This window comes from Phocoena phocoena, chromosome 4 (genome assembly GCF_963924675.1).
Source record: "Phocoena phocoena chromosome 4, mPhoPho1.1, whole genome shotgun sequence".
Lineage (NCBI taxonomy): Eukaryota > Metazoa > Chordata > Mammalia > Artiodactyla > Phocoenidae > Phocoena > Phocoena phocoena.
The window spans coordinates 142,911,345-142,929,775 of record NC_089222.1 but is presented as its reverse complement, the minus strand read 5'-3'; the positions used below and the strand labels follow the sequence as shown (position 1 = coordinate 142,929,775).

The 18,431-nt window shown below is 49.2% G+C and overlaps 1 protein-coding gene across 1 annotated transcript in view; it reads left to right on the top strand.

Moving 5' to 3' along the window:
• Positions 1-7,296: 7,296 nt before the first annotated feature.
• C2CD2 (C2 calcium dependent domain containing 2) overlaps positions 7,297-18,431 on the top strand; it is a 59,275-nt gene continuing 48,140 nt past the window's right edge. Inside the window, exon 1 of the mRNA XM_065876581.1 lies at positions 7,297-7,716. Within this exon, the coding sequence (XP_065732653.1) occupies positions 7,444-7,716 (273 nt within the window). The 5' untranslated portion in view covers positions 7,297-7,443. The remainder of the gene's footprint in view (positions 7,717-18,431) is intronic.

Genomic DNA, 18,431 nt, shown 5'->3' with positions numbered 1-18,431 from the left:
TGCACAAACAGAAAGGGTGGGGCCGAGGCGGGACTGTTTCTCCTGCTGGGACCCATCAGCTGCCTTCTTCCTGTCACCTGGGGAAGAGCCTGAAGGGTAAGGGCTCAGTTGCTTCCCTCCATAGATTTCCTGCTTCATCCTTGTGACCCCCCGCCTTAACTCAAGGAGAGTCAAGCCGATTGGAGTGGACGTGGAGGGAAGCTGGAATCGCAGGGTTGTCTCCCTCCCCACCCCAGCTCTGCTGGCTGCCCGGTCCCTGGGCTCAGCGGGGCCCCCAGAGAGGGAGCTGGCAGAGCTTCTGGAAGGTGACTGTGCAGGAAATGATGCAACAAGAGATGCATGTGATGATCTCAGGTGTTCACAGGTACAGTTACACCTTCCACCCCGAGTGGCAAGGGAAGATGACGACTCCATCAGAATCGGTCAAAAATGAGACATTGCAATAAATCTGTGTGAAGAATCGCTCTTTAATTGCACAGGGATGGGCCACAGGTGTAGCAGGGAGGACCACACAGAGAACACCTGGATTCCAGGTCTAGCTTTGCTCAAGCCAAGCGGTCCTTGCTGAGTTACTTGCTAAAGGAATCATCGCAGAGAGCTAGGCAAACAGAAGGCATTTGTGTTTTCCTCTTTTAATCCCTAGATTGTTTCCAGACTCCAGTATTCTCCAGACCAGCAAAATTGTTCACTTTGTCTTATTGGACTGCTCGGTGAGCCGCTGGAATAGATAATAATCATTTGTAATTAGACCATCAATTCTTTGCAGGTAAGTAGGTGTCTTTGGGTTGTTTTAAAAAGCCGTTTAATAGTGGTTTCCTTTAACTCCCAAAGAGACTAAATATTCCTCCTGTTATTTTCTTGCCTCTATCCTTGTGCCAGTAAGGCTTTTTCAAAAAAATACATAGCACAAAGGAAAATTTGGGGCCAGAATGAAGGCAAAATATTAATTATAGGCACGTGCCTTGATGGGGGATGGGAGAAGCTTTCCGAGGTCTCACATGGGCTGGCCGAGCCACGGCCCTCCCTCCAGCTTGCTGGGCTTGGGAGCAGCCATGAGAGCGCCCTCGCGCGGCTGCACCATCCCGTACATCAAGTCCGCGTTTCTCTGAAGTCAGCGCCAGGAATGCCAGGTCAGGGGGACCTAGAAGCAGATCCCAAGGGTTCTGAGAAGGACGGAGCAGTGCCCCTTGGTTCCCAGGAGCCTGTACCCAGCAAGAAGACCGCACGGCGGCCACCTCCAGTTGGAGTCTCAGATGCAGCCACGGCAAAGTCCCAGCGAGGTTGGGGGAGGGGGCGATGCCTGTCTTCAGTGAGTTCATCTCTCTCTTCCTTGGCACGCCCTCCCGCCAGGCCGCCCCCCCTCAACCCCCCATGAACTTGACCTCTACACTGCGGACACATCTGACTCTCCGACAGCGTGACTTCAGACTTCAGTGGACAGGTGCAGGGCAGCATTCTTTCGATTCATGGAAAACATACCCTGTAGGTGACTGCCTCCTCAGAAGGACTTTTTCAGTGTATAAAAAAATACGAGGTCAAATATTTTCATTCATAATGTAGGTGCCCGCCTCGGGTGCAGAGCAAACTTGCCAAATCCCCTTGCTGTTGGGCAGTCACACAGGGGGCTTAACTGAGCCACCTGGCTGCGATGGAGCTGCCATCTGGATCACATTCCTCCATCCACCCGGTGTGGACACAGAGTCACCCGGACTGCGTCATCAGGGTGGCCCAGGGCAGGCTCTAGGCTGCCAGGCCCTGCCTCTGCCCCCCCTCCCCCCCACAGGCCGCCCCGCCTGAATCACCGATGACTCAGGCTCCTCAGTGGCCATCACCAGGGGGAATGAGGGCACATCCTGTGACTGCTCACCTCCGGGTGGGAGGTGGACGGCCTGGAAGGCGCTGCGGGGCTGGGGGCAGGGGCTCGGGCCCTCCTTGGTGGGCACTGCAGGATGGCTGGCTGACTTCCCTGCCATCTTCCCCAGAAAGGGCTTGGGACACAGCAGAAGCGCCGCAAGTCCCTCTTGTATGAATGACCCCTGAATGAACTTCCTTCCCCTCTGGGTTTAAAGAATCCGTGTCTCCTGGACTTCAAAACACAAAAGGCAATTCATCTTCTTTAGACAGATCTTTGCCGGAGCACGTGAGAAATGGGACGCCTTCATTTCCAGCTTTTAACATGTTTCTGTTTTTAGCAGAATTTGTTTGCTTTATAATAGTTGATGGAAAGAACACGGGCTTTGGGGTCGACACCACCTGGGGGCCACCTCTGGCGCTGCCATTTTCTCGCTGTGTGGCCCTGAGCAAGTGACTCAGCCTCTCTGAACTCAGCTTCCTCTCCTTTAACACGGGATGATGCCATCCTTCACATTGCCATGAAAATTAAGTGAGCCCCTCAAGTGGAGCGGCTCCCCAGCGTGCCTGTTGTGAGTGCCTGCAGCCACCCAGCCACACCAGCTGCATGTGGGGGGACCCACCCCCAGGTGCAGTTATGACCTCGCGGAGGGGGCATGCAGGACAGACCATATCTCCATCTCACGCAGCCGGGGTGACTTGCGTGTGGTCTGAACTTCAGGCTCAGAAAACTTTCTCACAGCCCTCGTGATGCTGTGATTTGGGGTTAAGACAGTTATGCAGAGGTGCTGCCTTTCTCCCAGGGAAGGCATCACAAAACCTTGAAAATAACCAGCAAGAGGATCCAAGGCCTCTAATGCCTGGAGCAGGCTCCCTGCGTTCCACCCCGCACCCCCCCGCCCCGTCCACCCACCCCCCTCGGCCCTCAGGCCCAACAGGAAATGGCCTCCAGCCCCCGAGCCTCCGACTGTGGAAATGACTAAGTCCTGCCAGTGCAGCCTAGGAGATTGGGTCAAACGTCCCCACGGACCCCGCTGCTGAGGGCGTGGGCGCAGATCCAAATCTTAAAAGCGTTTGGCTAAGAAGGAATTCTCGGAATGTCTCCCATCAAGCACTGCCAGTGGAAGCTGCGCGTTTGTCTTCCCAGGTCGCCCGTCACAGCCCCGCTGGGGCCCAGGCTCCGGTCCATCGGTCCATTGGGGCAGTGCGGGCACAAGGTGATAGTTCAGGCGATCATCTTCCTCACAGTCACGCAGATGGCTGCAGCGTGAGGGAGAAGCATCTCCACCAAGTCAGAGACAAACGAGATCTGCCCTTTTCCTCTTCTCGAAATGTAAGATTGGAACTGGAAACTCAATGACACTGTTGGTAAGTGTTTAAGTATCTATCCCAATTTTTTGTTAAGTATTTTTAAAAGCCCATAAGAATATCTGGTTCAATGATAATGGATATTTTCTAGTATTGACAAGTATAACTTTGTTTGTAGTTATGAAACATATATGACACTAGACATATTTATTAATTTAAAAAAATGTAACATCATCATAGAACCTCCTGGGCTTGGTAGAGGGAAACATTAAAATACTTCCACAGAATATTACTCAGCCATAAAAAGGAAAGAAATTGTGCCAGTGGCAGAGACGTAGATAGACCTAGAGACTGTCATACAGAGTGAAGTAAGTCAGAAAGTATATTAAATATTAAATACGTATCGTATATTAAATGCCTATATGTGGAATCTAGAAAAATGGTACAGGTGAGCCTGTCTGCAAAGCAGAAATAGAGACACAGATGTAGAGAACAAACGTATGGATACCAATGGGGAAGGGGGTGGGTGGGAGGAATTGGGAGATGGGGATTGATACTATGTATAAAACAGATAACTAGTGAGAACCTACTGTATAGCACAGGGAACTCTACTCAGTGCTCTGTGGTGACCTAAGTGGGAAGGAAATCCAAAAAAGAGGGGATAGATGTATACGTATAGATGATTCACTTTGCTGTACAGCAGAAACTAACACAACATTGTAGAGCAGCTGTACTCCAATAAAAAATAATCATCATCATAAAAAAGAAGAAGGTTAAAAGAAGAAATCCTTCCACGGAAGACGCAGAGATGAGCCACCGAAGGGAACAAGGAGCCTTTACTCCTGTTTCCTGTGTGTAGGCTCACAACCAGTTACTGTGGAACATTCCAAAGAGGAATTTGGAAACAGTTTCTGTTGTCTCCTCACGCAGTAATGGGACCCACCTGGTCTCAGGTTCAGAGTCATGCATTCCAGAGAATTCCAGGCAGGTGGCTGCCTCTGGGCGATCCAGTAGGTTGATGTGAAGACGGTTTCCCTTGGGCCACAGTATGCGTGACTGTCTTGGGAACAATGGCTAGCACCCGTGGGCCCCTCCCCTGCACCCAGACCCCTAGACCCCAGCCCCACCTGCTCACAGAAGCTCAGTGCGGGTGCTTGAAGGATTCAAAGCATGGTAGTTTCCTTTGAGGACTGGTTAAAAGCAGCAAACCCCTGGTGTAGAGTGTGATGGACCCCAATCCATTGGAAGGTCTGGTGGGTGACAGCGAGTGTCCTTCCTGGGCAGAGCTGCAGTCTGGCTCCTTGGGTTGAAGGGACACGGGGTGGAGGAGAGGGCAACATACTAGGAGCAGGGACTGTCACCATGTGTGACAGTGGTGAAATGCTACTCTTCCTGGAGACTGAGCTGTCCAGTATCCACTCCAGGCAGTGGATGAATTGGGCACCAGAGCAGAAGTAAAGGGAGTCTGTTCTCTTCCGTAGGTTTACAAGGTGTTTTAGTTCCTTCCTATTGCACGTTTTGGCCAACTGCATTTTCCTGTAAGCCCATGACATTCCTCATTTCCCCTCACTTGGCTTCTACACAGAAGTAGTTCAATATTTATATGTTTGCCTTCCCTTTGGAAAAACTTACAGCAGTGTGACAAATTCTAAACCCTGGGTGGTTGTTAGTTTACAGTGTGTGACAAAGCCCCTAAATGTGCCAGTGGGGTGAGCGTGCCGTTGGAGGCACTGTCGCAGAGGAATGAAACTGGTTCCACCAGTCGCACGGGATGCGGACGGCTGTCTCCTACCTGCCACACAGCCATGCTAGGCATCGCACATGCGCACATCTGTACTCACCGTCGAACAGGGAGACGAGGAGCCCTGGGTATCCAGTTATCCAGGTTATTCTGGCAACGGGGCCAGCATGACTTGGATTATTCAACTGCATAGATCTGGCTACAGGTCAGAAAATATTAAGATGTTTCTTCCAAATAAGAAGAGATTTCTGAGAAAAGCAGAACAACTCCTCCCAAATCCTTTAGAGCCTGGGGGCTGAAGGAAGACTTACAGTTTAAAGGATAGATAACTCGCAGGAAGTTGATAGGATCATTCTATTTCCACTTTCTAATATCAGACCTGCCTAGTAAGGGCTGGTTCTCCCCGGCCCCAGCTCACCTGGGCAACCTGATGAATTCCCCTCCCTGCCAGCCCTGGTCCTGTTTCCCACTAGGGCTGTCAGTCCACCTACTTCCCAATTCCTTCCTCCTTCTCAAAGAAAATCGGGCCCTCGGGTGTAAACTCCTTCACCCTCCTACTGCTGTAGCCTCACCCACCCTATAAACAACAAGGTCCTGCTGTAGAGCACAGGGAACTATATTCAACCTCCTGGGATAAAACGTAATGGGGAAGAATGTGAAAAAGAATGTATATATGTATAACAGAATCACCCTGTTGTACAGCAGAAATTAACACAACCTTGTAAATCAACTATGCTTCAATAAAATAATTTTTTTAAAAAAACAAACCCTCACTCACCTTCATCTCCTGGCCTCCAGTCTCTAAGCCAGAAATACTCTCTCGTGTGAGGACCCACACTCTAGGGCTTAGGGTACTGAGCTACATGCAGGCCTCAGGGACTTTGCACACACACACTTCTTCAAATGCCATTACATCCAACCTCCCCCTTTCCAGCCTGGCACCTCACCCTCTCTTCAATACTTGGTATCCAGGGCAGATTCGTCACAGCATCTGTGGTTCTCTTTGTTCTACTGCTCCCAGGGTTTTCGCAAAATAGCTGTCAATAAATGCCATTAGCCTCTGAACCGGATCCAGACCCTAACCTCCATCGGCCCAACTAGTCCGTCTTCTTAGCCATCTCCCCTCTGAGCCAGGTTGTAAGGTTTCTCTTTACCCACCGCCGTGGCAGAGGGAGGGGCTGGGGAGGAGCCAGTGAGGACCCTCTGCTGCAGTGTCGGGGCCAGAATCCTCACTGATGTTACCAACCAGACAGGCAGACCCTGGCTAGGTAGGAGAAGGCTAAGTGCTCAGGTCTAACCAACCCAATTCAAGGTCAAATCTCCTTCATACAGCCGCAGAACTACGAGCAAATCACTATTTTATGATTCAGGCTTTGCATTAGGCCTTGGAGAATCTCAGGCTAGTGTTTTGAGGCGTTGCCTAACGACGGGGGCTGACTGCAAGGTGAGGGGCGCAGGGAGCGCGCCACACACATGCGCACACACAAACTTCTTAGTGGGCATTTTCCTGAGACCCTCCCAGGAGTGATCATGGCAGCTCTTAAAGCGAGGTTCCAGACTTTAGGGTGCGAGTGGTGGATTTCTAGGGGCTTTCCAAGTATGTTAAAACCGGACAACTGTCTTTTGCTGGTGGGCAGATGGCGATCCTAGAAATCACCCTTTCACACGCACAGGCGCGCGCACACACATGCACGCACACGCGTGCACACACGCGCACACATGCTCACGGAAGCCCCGCCAGCCCGCCCCACTGTAGCCCTGGGGTTGGGCTGACTAATTGGAAAGTCCCGCGCTTTCGCGTCTCCACGCCGGAGACAGGTCCGCGCAGGAGGTTGCAGCGCCGGGCGCACACGCGGCCACCGCACATCCATGGTCCGGGCGAAGGCGCCGGAGGTGGCAGGCGGCGCGCGCACACGGCCGGCGGGGGCCGAGGCCGCAGCGGGGGCGGGGGCGGGGGCGGCAGGGGAGCTGGGCGCTGGGCCTTTCAAGGGGCGGGCGGGGCGGGCCGCGGGGAGCGGGGAGCGGCGAGCGGGGAGCGGCGAGCGGGGAGCGGCGAGCGGCGAGGACGACCCGGGCTCAGGGAAGGCCCAGGCCACGCCCCGCCCCGCCCCGCCCCGCAGGCCGCGCCCCTTCCCCCGCCCCGCGGCCCCGCCCCTCCTCCGGCCGCCGCTGGGCCGCGGGCGGGACGCCTGGGGCGGCGCACTAGAGGAAAGGCGTCCGGCTACGGCCCCGGGAACTACCAGACGCCCGAGTCGGGAACGCGGGACACCGCGTCCCCATTTGCCAGGGGAGGCGCAGTCCCGGGCCGTGGCCGTCGTGAGCCGGCTGGGCTTTTCCTCCCGCTCACCCCGCCCGCCGGCCTCTCGGCGCCCGGGGCCCGCGTCGCCAGCCGCCTGGATCCGCCCGCCGCGCCCCCTCCTCGCCCCCCGCGAGCCCCGGCCGGCCGCGAGCTGATGTCCTGAGCTCGCCGCCCGCGGGCTGTGCGCCCGGCCAGGGGCTGCCTGGGAAGTTGGGGCGAGGCGCGCCGGGTATGCGCCATCACCATGTCCCGCCTGGACTCGTGGCTCGGTGAGGTCCAGTGGCTGGGCTTGGTGGCGCTCTTCGTCGTGGCCTTGGGCACTGTGGGCCTGTACCTGGCGCAGTGGGCGCTGGCCAGGGCACGACCCCGCTCCCCGAGGCGGGCGGCGGAGCCCGGCGAGGGCCAGCGCCCCGAGCCGGATGCGCTGCTCGCCTGGATCGTGACGCTGAGCATCTGGAGGAAGCAGTGGCAGGCCGCCTGGGTGGCCGCCCTGAACGATGAGGCCAAACGGAGAGCGGTGAGTTTCCGTGAGGGCCGGTCGTGCTGCGGGGTCGGGCGCGGTGTTCTCGGGGCGCGGGTTCAGAGCAGAGCTCTTCTTCCCTGGAGCCTCGCCACAGCCCTTGACTGATTCAAGGGGCAGAGCATCCTTGAAAGTTAGGAGAAAGACCCTGAAGACTGGAGGACCCTTGATGGGGAATCAAGACAAAATGATTCGATTTTATTAACCAGACATGAGGTGTGCCAGGCCCTAGGCTCCACAGGAGGGACAGACTGGCTGTTGGAGAGACTTTTCGGGGTGCCCCTTCCCCTTCAGGCTCATACTCGCCCTTCCTGGCGTCCCAGGTGGATTCCCGTATTCAGGTGGACACCGAACTGCTTTTGCACCTGAATAACTGTGAACCAAATATGCTTCCGCGTACAGAGCTGAATTTCGCCCAGCGTGTTATTTCCAGAAGGTTTGCATTCCTTGGCATTTAAAATTAGTGACCGTTGAGGGGTAGCCACTCGCCAGACATGTACTGGGGGCTTCAGGTACGTCTGTCATCTCTGAATCCTCGCAACTCCTGCGACAGAGGCGTTGTCAACATTTTACAGGTGGGGGAACTGAGGCCTGGAAAGGTTAAGTAATCCGCCCAAGGTCACACAGCCTGTGGGTGGCAGAGCTGGGATTTGAACCCACCTATCTCCTACCTCAAAGCTCAGGGGCTTATGACGGAGCTCTGCTACCTCATGCTCCTGTGGTTATGTTTCTTGTCTGGTTAATGACTGGATGACTTATTTTTGCTTCTAAGACGTCTTGGTTTAATGACAAGCTCCTGGCGTCTGCTATTTCTAGGTGTTCCATAGGAGGAACGGGGGCCTGGGGGGTTTGGGGTACCTCCCAGTCTTCGCCTGTCCTGATGACTCCCAGGTGTACCACATTCCGCCACCGGCTTGGGAACTCAGTGGAGAAGCCTGTGGCGCTTTGCTTTGGAAATAGTGAGTGCTGTTGTGTCTGGACCATCAACCTCCAAAATATTCCACGGTGGGCCCTCTGTGTGGTCTTTGCGCATGGCCTTGACTGACTCACAGAGCCACGGATTTAAAAAACAAAATAGCTTTGAGTGTGAATGAGCATAAATCCAACAGAAGACCGTGTTCTGAACCCTGGGGGGGAAAAAAAAATAACCGTAACCTCTGGATGAAAAAAGCCTGCAAGGTCATTTGACTGCAGTCTGCCTCGGTGCCTGGAGTCCGTGCCGCGGCCGCCAGAACCGGACAGCTCTTCAGGGGGGCCACCCCACCTCTTGTGGGAGTCCCTAAAGCCATGTGACCTCACCTATGTGAGCAAACACAGCTTTGTTTCCCCACGAAGCTGCTGCCATTGATCCCTGGTTGACCTGGTGTCCAGGGCCTGCGTTCCGGGGCTGAGTACACTGTAGGCTGGAGTTGTGAGCGGGTGAAAGTCTTGCCCCAGCTGGATGAGACAGGGCGCGTGACGTGGGCCGCTGATTCTGCTTCTCAGCCTTTCGTGAGCTGTAACCTGCGTGTTGGTGTTGGGTGAATGATCTGTAGGGTCCTGGTCATCCCCCTGGGACTCCTGAGAGGGTCAGGCAGAGGCACGAGCCTCCCTCCTGTAAGTCTGGGACAGTCCTGCTTAAACCATTCTGCCGTGTTCCCTGACATTTCCTGATTGGCTTAGAAACTGTGATTGCCTTCGATATAACGCTTCCAGATTACCCTCTTGCCTGGAGCCCTCAGAGAGAAAGGAGGATATCCCTGCTCTGGAATTTGTCTGCAGCCGGTCGGGTAAGGCTGAGAACTGAAGCAAATACCTGAAGGTTTCGGAGGCAAACCTTTCTCCCTACTCGCTTGAATCCGTGTGGGAGGAGAGAGGGCCCTTGGCTCAGGGGGCGGGGAGAGATCTGGCTCCTTTTCTCCGTTCTCTGCTATTCGCCATGCACTGCAGTCTTAGACACCAGTTTTCCCAGAGCTCCTGCCCGGAAGGGGCAATAATGTACTGGGTTTAAGCTCAAGGCAGCCCTGAGTCTCCTCTGACGGTAGACTGGGTCTGACTGTGGTGTCAGGTGCGGTGTGTGTGTGTGTGCGTGTGTGTGTGATGGGGGGAGGGGATTGCTGGCGTCACTTTGCTCTCCCTGGTGCCTGGAAATGTTGCTCGATTTGAATTCTGATGGAACGTTCTGCAGGCTGATAGGATCTGGGTAACTCCTGCCCTGGCCTTGGCATACCTCTCCCCCGTCCTGGGCCATCCCGACCGCGACACTCATGACAGCGTGGGTGAGCAGGCCCTGGTGTTTCGTTAGCGGCTGTCCTGACCTGGCAGCCAGCCCTGCGGAGTCTCCCTCTGCCCTGCCTCCAACACGATTTCCACTAATCCCTGATTAGGGTTGACCCTCCAAGCCTGCACTCAGCCCGGCGAGCCACAGCTTAGCGTCCCCCTTCTGCCCCCACCCTGTCCTGTTATCTGTCTGCCCTGGCCCGTGAGGAGACCACTTCTCTGCCTATCGCTGGGGGATTGGCGGTAACTCAGGCATCTCCAGCGTCTTCCGTGCGAGGTGGGATTCTCTCCTGAATGGAGCGACTCCTCCCATTCTGTTTTACTCCAGCTTGTGTTGTAGGACTGCAAGGAACCCTAAACGCTTCTCGCAGCACCTCTTGCTTCTCCGAAAGGCGAGACTGAGGCCCGTGGGCTAGAGAGACTTGCCAGGGTTGACCTAGACCCTGGGCTGGGGGGTCTTCCTGGCCCATCCACGTCTGCAGTCACGGTCCCCTGTGGGCAGCAAACTTGACCTTGAGACCCAAATGTTTCCTTTAGTTGCGGTCCAGCAAGAAAGGATAAAAGGGTGCGATTGTTTAATGCATCATCCCTAACAAAAGGGGCTCCTATCTCCTAGGAGCTGAGGGTGGGTCAGTAGCTTGTGGAGTCTCCTTTGGCCCCGGGTGACCAGTGACTGTGGCACTGCAGGTTCCCTGTGTCAGAGGGCCCCTGGGATTGTAACCCTCACTCTGAATAATTAGAATGGTGAATTGGAGAGACAGGTGAGGAAACCGTGGCTGCTCTGCCAGCTGGTCGGGCTGATGCCAGGTGTTTGGGGAACACTGGCAAATTGCCTAGAGAGCTTTGAAAAAATACACATGCCTGCTCCCTCCCCCACTTCAGACTTAGGAAGTTGTTGGGGGCGCAGGGAGCTTCCTGTATTTTTCACAAGTTCCCCGAGCTAGCCCCTCACTAGTGAGAAGCTGCTGGATACACACAGTGTCCGTAAGCCAGCCACCAGTCAGTCAGTCAGGTCCCCCTCACCCCACAACGTCTCTCCACTCTGGCATCGCAAACACCTAATTCCAGCTGATCTGATGGCAGTTCGGTCCCAGAGAACAGAAAGTTCCTGGAACTGGCTCAGTCACCAGACTGGGAACTAATGCTGTATTATTTAAAGGCAACAGCTGAGGTTTTCCCTTTGGTTCCCCTGCATTTATTTACATGAACGTTTACAAAGTGGTTTGGGGTGACAGTCACCCCAGCAATGGTTCACACCTGGTGGCTCCAGTGTTGCCGTTTCCACAGCAGGTCACCAGCTATGGAAGCCAGTGTGCCCATGGTCCCCTGCCCCCTCCCGGTGGGCTGGACAGCGCCTTCCTCCCAAGGCTGCTGCTGTTGGGACCACGTGCGGGGAGCAGCATTCTGAGAGTGAGGGCCACGTTCTGGACTTGTCCAGCCGGCCCAGGCCCCGGGTGGGGAGGGTTAACAGAGCTGTTTGTCTCTTTAGTCTTTTGCCCCAGGATTTTTTTCAGAGGAATGTTCTAAATGCAAATGACCGAGACTGTAGGACAATTTGTGGTCTTTGTGGGGAAAAAAAAAAAAAAATGTCCTGTGAACTTAGAACATGTTATTAATAGCTCTGACTCGTATAGGAGGTGTGGCAACTTGAAAAGTAAACAAAGTGACAAGACTTGGGAGTTTCCTTATTCTATAATGAGCTTCCTTTGAGCGCTGCTCCCAAAAATGCAAGCTCCTTGACCACCCACCGTGACCACAGTCTAAGTCAGCTGGTAAGAATGGGAAGGCACTCTCTACCTGACCCCCAAACCGGTCTCCTTTCCATAGCTCAAACATTCAGTGTTCTCTCCTGTGTGGGATCTTCCCGCAAGGCATTTCTTGTGTCTCCAACATTATTTAACCTTTCTCCTTATTTAACTCCTGTCAGTATTTCAGGTCTCAGCACAGGGGTCCCTGACCGTCTCATTTTTTGGAGGTTGCCGCCCCACCCTCTCCCCAGCAGGACCCTGTGGTCGCTGGTGCCCTCATCAGCTCCCGGGATTGTGAGGGAGGCCAGAGCCCTGTCCGTCCAGGCACAGCGCACCCGGTGCCCAGTGCATGGCTGGCTTGGGCCGGGTGGCGATTGGAGCATGAATAACAGGCCCTGTTAGAAACCTGTCGCTGGAGGGGGACAAACGGTGGAGATGCGCATCACCCCGTCTGGACACAGGCCTCCCCTGCTTGGGAGCTGGCCAGGCCTGGGCCAAACAAGCTGTTTAATGTGCTTTGTTTTTCACTTCTAAAGAATCAACATCAAAGGAGGCTCACTGATGACTTTGCAAACCGTCAATAGACACGAGGAGTAGGCGCCAGTTCGGGTTGTTCTTTGCATTCACCCATTCTCTCAGCAAGACGGGAATTCAGGGGAAGGAAGAGTGGGTGTAGTGTTAGTGTCAACTCAAATGCAGCCAAAGCTAGCATCCACTCCTGTCAGCCCCCCGTGGGCTGCTGAGGAGGGAAGGGACCTCTTGAGCCACTCGCAAGAGCTGTGTGGCCACTGCTTAGGCTGGAAGGCAGCTATGGGGCTGTGTGACCTTGGGCAAGCCCTGACCTCTCTGTGCTTCATCCCTGGAAGAGGATAAGTTTGGGTTCAGTCTGGAAAGCAGCACCCACTCCAGATGCGATGAGTTCTGTGCGAGGCCTTTAGTCAACAGAGTCAATAAAGATGGGCTGCTTTCTTGTAACATCTTCCTTAAAAAAAAAAAAAGCTTTAAATTTTTTACTGCTTTTAGATTTAGAGAGAAGTTTCAAAAATAATTCAGTTTCCATACTTTCCTCAGCCAGCCTTACATAACCATAGCACAAGGGCAGAACCAAGAAATTAACATTGGTACGATGTCACTACAATACAGTATAATGATACTAACACTGTAAAAATATGAGAAATTAACATTGCTATAATGTTACTATGTTTCATGGTACAATCATTATCATTGTAACCTATAAGAAATTAATATTGGCACAATGTTACTATATTTTATAATGAAATGATATTAACATTGTAACAGTACAAGAAATTAACAGAAGTTTCTAACTAAACTGAAGACCCTACTTTTTTAACATCTTTGTTGGAATATAATTGCTTTACAATGTTGTGTTAGCTTCTGCTGTATAACAAAGTGAATCAGCTATATGTACACATATGTCCCCATATCCCCTCCCTCTTGCGTCTCCCTCCCACCCTCTCTATCCCACCCCTCTAGGTGGTCACAAAGCACCGAGCTGATCTCCCTGTGCGATGCGGCTGCTTCCCACTAGCTATCTATTTTACATTTGGTAGTGTATATATGTCAATGCTACTCTCTCATTCGTCCCAGCTTCCCCTTCCCCTTCCCCGTGTCCTCAAGTCCATTCTCTACGTCTGTGTCTTTATTCCTGTCCTGCCCCTAGGTTCATCAGAACCATTTTTTTTTTTTTTTTTTTAGATTCCATATATATGTGTTAGCATATGGTATTTGTTTTTCTCTTTCTGACTTACTTCACTCTTTTTGACACACTCTAGGTCCATCCACCTCACTACAAATAACTCAGTTTCGTTTCTTTTTATGGCTGAGTAATAGTCCAGTATATATATGTGCCACATCTTCTTTATCCATCCGTCAACAGATACTTAGGTTGCTTCCATGTCCTGGCCATTGTAAATAGAGCTGCAATGAACATTGTGGTACATGACTCTTTTTGAATTATGGTTTTCTCTGGGTGTAGGCCGAGTAGTGGGATTGCTGGGTCATATGGTAGTTCTATTTTTAGTTTATTAAGGCCCTTCATACTGTTCTCCATAGTGGCTGTATCAATTTACATTCCCACCAACAGTGCAAGAGGGTTCCCCTTTCTCCACACCCTCTCCAGCATTTATTTGTAGATTTTTTGATGATGGCCATTCTGAACGGTGTGAGGTGATACCTCATTGTAGTTTTGATTTGCATTTCTCTAATGATTAGTGATGTTTCATGTGTTTGTTGGCAATCTGTATATCTTCTTTGGAGAAATGTCTGTTCAGGTCTTCTGCCCATTTTTGGACTGGGTTGTCTGTTTTCTTGATATTGAGCTGCATGAGCTGCTTGTAAATTTTGGAGATTAATCCTTTGTCAGTTGTTTGGTTGGAAATATTTTCTCCCATTCTGAGGGTTGTCTTTTCATCTTGTTTATGGTTTCCTTTGCTGTGCAAAAGCTTTTAAGTTTCATTAGGTCCCATTTGTTTATTTTTTTTATTTCCATTTCTCTAGGAGGTGGGTCAAAAAGGATCTTGCTGTGATTTATGTCAAAATTGTTCTTCCTACGTTTTCCTCTAAGAGTTTTATAGTGTCTGGCCTTACATTTAGGTCTTTAGTCCATTTTGAGTTTATTTATGTGTATGGTGTTAGGCAGTGTTCTAATCTCATTCTTTTACATGTAGCTGTCCAGTTTTCCCAGCACCACTTATTGATGAGGCTGTCTTTTCTCCATTGTATATTCTTGCCTCCTTTATCAAAAATAAGGTGATCATAGGGCTTCCCTGGTGGCGCAGTGGTTGAGAGTCCGCCTGCCAATGCAGGGGGCATGGGTTCGTGGCCCGGTCCAGGAAGATCCCACATGCCGTGGAGTGGCTGGGCCCGTGAGCCATGGCCGCTGAGCCTGCGCATCCGGAGCCTGTGCTCCGCAATGGGAGAGGCCACAACAATGAGAGGCCCGTGTACCGCCAAAAAAAAAAAAAAAAAAAAAAAAGGTGACCGTATGTGCGTGGGTTTATCTCTGGGCTTTCTATCCTGTTCCATTGATCTGTATTTCTGTTTTTGTGCTAGTACCATACTGTCTTGATTACTGTAGCTTTGTAGTATGGTCTGAAGTCAGGGAGCCTGATTCCTCCAGCTCCGTTTTTCTTTCTCAAGACTGCTTTGGCTATTCGGGGTCTTTTATGTTTCCATACAAATTGTGACATTTTTTGCTCTAGTTCTGTGAAAAATGCCATTGGTAGTTTGATAGGGATTGCATTGATACTACCCAAAGATTGCTTTGGGTAGTATAGTCATTTTCACAATGTTGATTCTTCGAATCCAAGGACATGGTATATCTCTCCATCTGTTTGTATCATTTTTCATTTCTTTCATCAGTGTCTTATAGTTTTCTGCGTACAGGTCTTTTGTCTCCTTAGGTAGGTTTATTCCTAGGTATTTTATTCTTTTTGTTGCAGTGGTAAATGGGAGTGTTTCCTTAATTTCTCTTTGAGATTTTTCATTATTAGCATATAAGAATGCAAGAGATTTCTGTGCATAAATTTTGTATCCTGGTACTTTACCAAATTCTTTGATTAGCACTAGTAGTTTTCTGGTAGCATCTTTAGGATTCTCTATGTAGAGTATCATGTCATCTGCAAACAGTGACAGCTTTACTTCTTTTCTGATTTGGATTCCTTTTATTTCTCTTTCTTCTCTGATTGCTGTGGCTAAAACTTCCAAAACTGTGTTGAATAATAGTGGTGAGAGTGGGCATCCTTGTCTTGTTCCTGATTTTAGGGGAAATGGTTTCTGTTTTTTACCATTGAGAATGATGTTGGCTGTGGGTTTGTCATATATGGCCTATAATATGTTGAGGTAAGTTACCTCTATGCCTATTTTCTGGAGAGTTTTTATCATAAATGGGTGTTGAATTTTGTCGAAAGCATTTTCTGCATCTATTAAGATTATCATATGGTTTTTATCCTTCAGTTTGTTCATAGGGTTTATCACATTGATTGATTTGCATATATTGAAGAATCCTTGCATTCCTGGGATAACCCCCACTTGATCATGGTGTATGATCCTTTTAATGTGCTGTTGGATTCTGTTTGCTAGTATTTTGTTGAGGATTTTTGCATCTACGTTCATCAGTGATATTGGCCTGTAGTTTTCTTTCTTTGTGACATCTTTGTCTGGTTTTGGTATCAGGGTGATGGTGGCCTCGTAGAATGAGTTTGGGAATGTTCCTCCCTCTGCTATATTTTGGAAGAGTTTGAGAAGCATAGGTGTTAGCTCTTCTCTAAATGTTTGATAGAATTCACCTGTGAAGCCATCTGGTCCTGGGCTTTTGTTTGTTGGAAGATTTTTAATCACAGTTTCAATTTCAGTGCTTGTGATTGGTCTGTTCATATTTTCTATTTCTTCCTTGTTCAGTCTTGGAAGACTGTGCTTTTCTAAGAATTTGTCCATTTCTTCCAGGCTGTCCATTTTATTGGCATATAGTTGCTTGTAGTAATCTCTCATGATCCTTTGTATTTCTGCTGTGTCAGTTGTTGCTTCTCCTTTTTCTTGTCTAATTCTGTTGACTTGAGTCTTCTCCGTTTTTTTCTTCTTGAGTCTGGCTAGTGATTTATCAATTTTGTTTATCTTCTCAAAGAACCAGCTTTTAGTTTTATTGATCTTTGCTATTGTTTCCTTCATCTCTTTTTCATTTATTTCTGATCTGATCTTTATGATTTCTTTCCTTCTGCTAACTTTGGGGTTTTTTTGTTCTTCTTTCTCTTAATTGCTTTAGGTATAAGGTTATGTTGTTTATTTGAGATCTTTCTTGCTTCTTGAGGTAGGATTTTATTGCTATAAACTTCCCTCTTAGAACTGCTTTTGCTGCATCCCATAGGTTTTTGGTCGTTGTGTTGTCATTGTCATTTGTTTCTAGGTACTTTTTGATTTCCTCTTTGGTTTCTTCAGTGATCTCTTGGTTATTTAGTAACATATTGTTTATCCTCCATGTGTTTGTATTTTTTACACTTTTTTTCCCTGTAATTGATATCTAGTCTCATAGCATTGTGGTCAGAAAAGATACTTGATACAATTTCAATTTTCTTCAATTTACCAAGGCTTGGTTTGTGACCCAAGATATGATCTATCCTGGAGAATGTTCCATGGTCACTTGAGAAGAAAATGTATTCTGTTGTTTTTTGGATGGACTGTCCTATAAATATCAATTAAGTCCATCTTGTCTAATGGGTCATTTAAAGCTTGAATTTCCTTATTTATTTTCTGTTTGGATGATCTGTCCACTGGTGAAAGTGAAGTGTTAAAGTCCCCTACTATTATTATGTTACTGTCGATTTCCGCTTTTATGGCTGTTAGCATTTGCCTTATGTATTGAAGTGCTCCTACGTTGGGTGCATGAATATTTACAATTGTTATATCTTCTTCTTGGATTGATCTTTATGTAGTGTCCTTCTTTGTCTCTTGTAATAGTCTTTATTTTAAAGTCTATTTTGTCTGATATGAGAATTGCTACTCCAGCTTTCTTTTGATTTCTATTTGCATGGAATATCTTTTTCCATCCCCTCACTTTCAGTCTGTATGTGTCCCTAGGTGTGAAGAGGGTCTCTTGTAGACAGCATATATATGGGTCTTGTTTTTGTATCCATTCAGCCAGTCTGTGTCTTTTGGTTGGAGCATTTAATCCATTTACATTTAAGGTAGTTATCGATGTGTATGTTCCTATTCCCATTTTCTCAATTGTTTTGGGTTTGTTATTGTAGATCTTTTCCTTCTCTTGTGTTTCCTGCCTAGAGAAGTTCCTTTAGCATTTGTTGTAAAGCTGGTTTGGTGGTGCTGAATTCTCTTAACTTTTGCTTGTCTGTAAAGATTTAATTTCTCTGTTGAATCTGAAAGAGATTCTTGCTGGGCAGAGAAATCTTGGTTGTAGGTTTTTCCCTTTCATCACTTTAAATATGTCCTGCCACTCCCTTCTGGCTTGCAGAGTTTCTGCTGAAAGATCAGCTGTTAACCTTATGGGGATTCCCTTGTATGTTATTTGTTGCTTTTCCCCTGCTGCTTTTAATATTTTTTCTTTGTATTTAATTTTTGATAGTTTCATTAGTATGTGTCTTGGTGTGTTTCTCATTGGATTTATCCTGTATGGTACTCCCTGTGCTTCCTGGACTGGATTGACTATTTCCTTTCCCATGTTAAGGAAGTTTTCAACTATAATCTCTTCAAATATTTTCTCAGACATTTCTTTTTGTCTTCTTCTTCTGGGACACCTGTAATTCAAATGTTGGTGTGATTAATATTGTCCCAGAGGTCTCTGAGACTGTCCTCAATTCTTTTCATTCTTTTTTCTTTATTCTGCTCTGGGGTAGTTATTTCCACCGTTTTATCCTCCAGGTCACTTATCCATTCTTCTGCATCAGTTGTTCTGCTATTGATTCCTTCCAGAGAATTTTTAATTTCATTTATTGTGCTGTTCATCGTTATTTGTTAGCTTTTTAGTTCTTCGAGGTCCTTGTTAAACGTTCCTTGTATTTTCTCCAATCTGTTTCCAAGATTTTTGGATTATCTTTACTGTCATTACTCTGAATTCTTTTTCAGGTAGACTGCCTATTTCCTCTTCATTTGTTTGGTCTCGTGGGTTTTTACCTTGCTCCTTCATCTGCTGTGTGTTTCTCTGTCTTCTTATTTTGCTTAATTTACTGTGTTTGG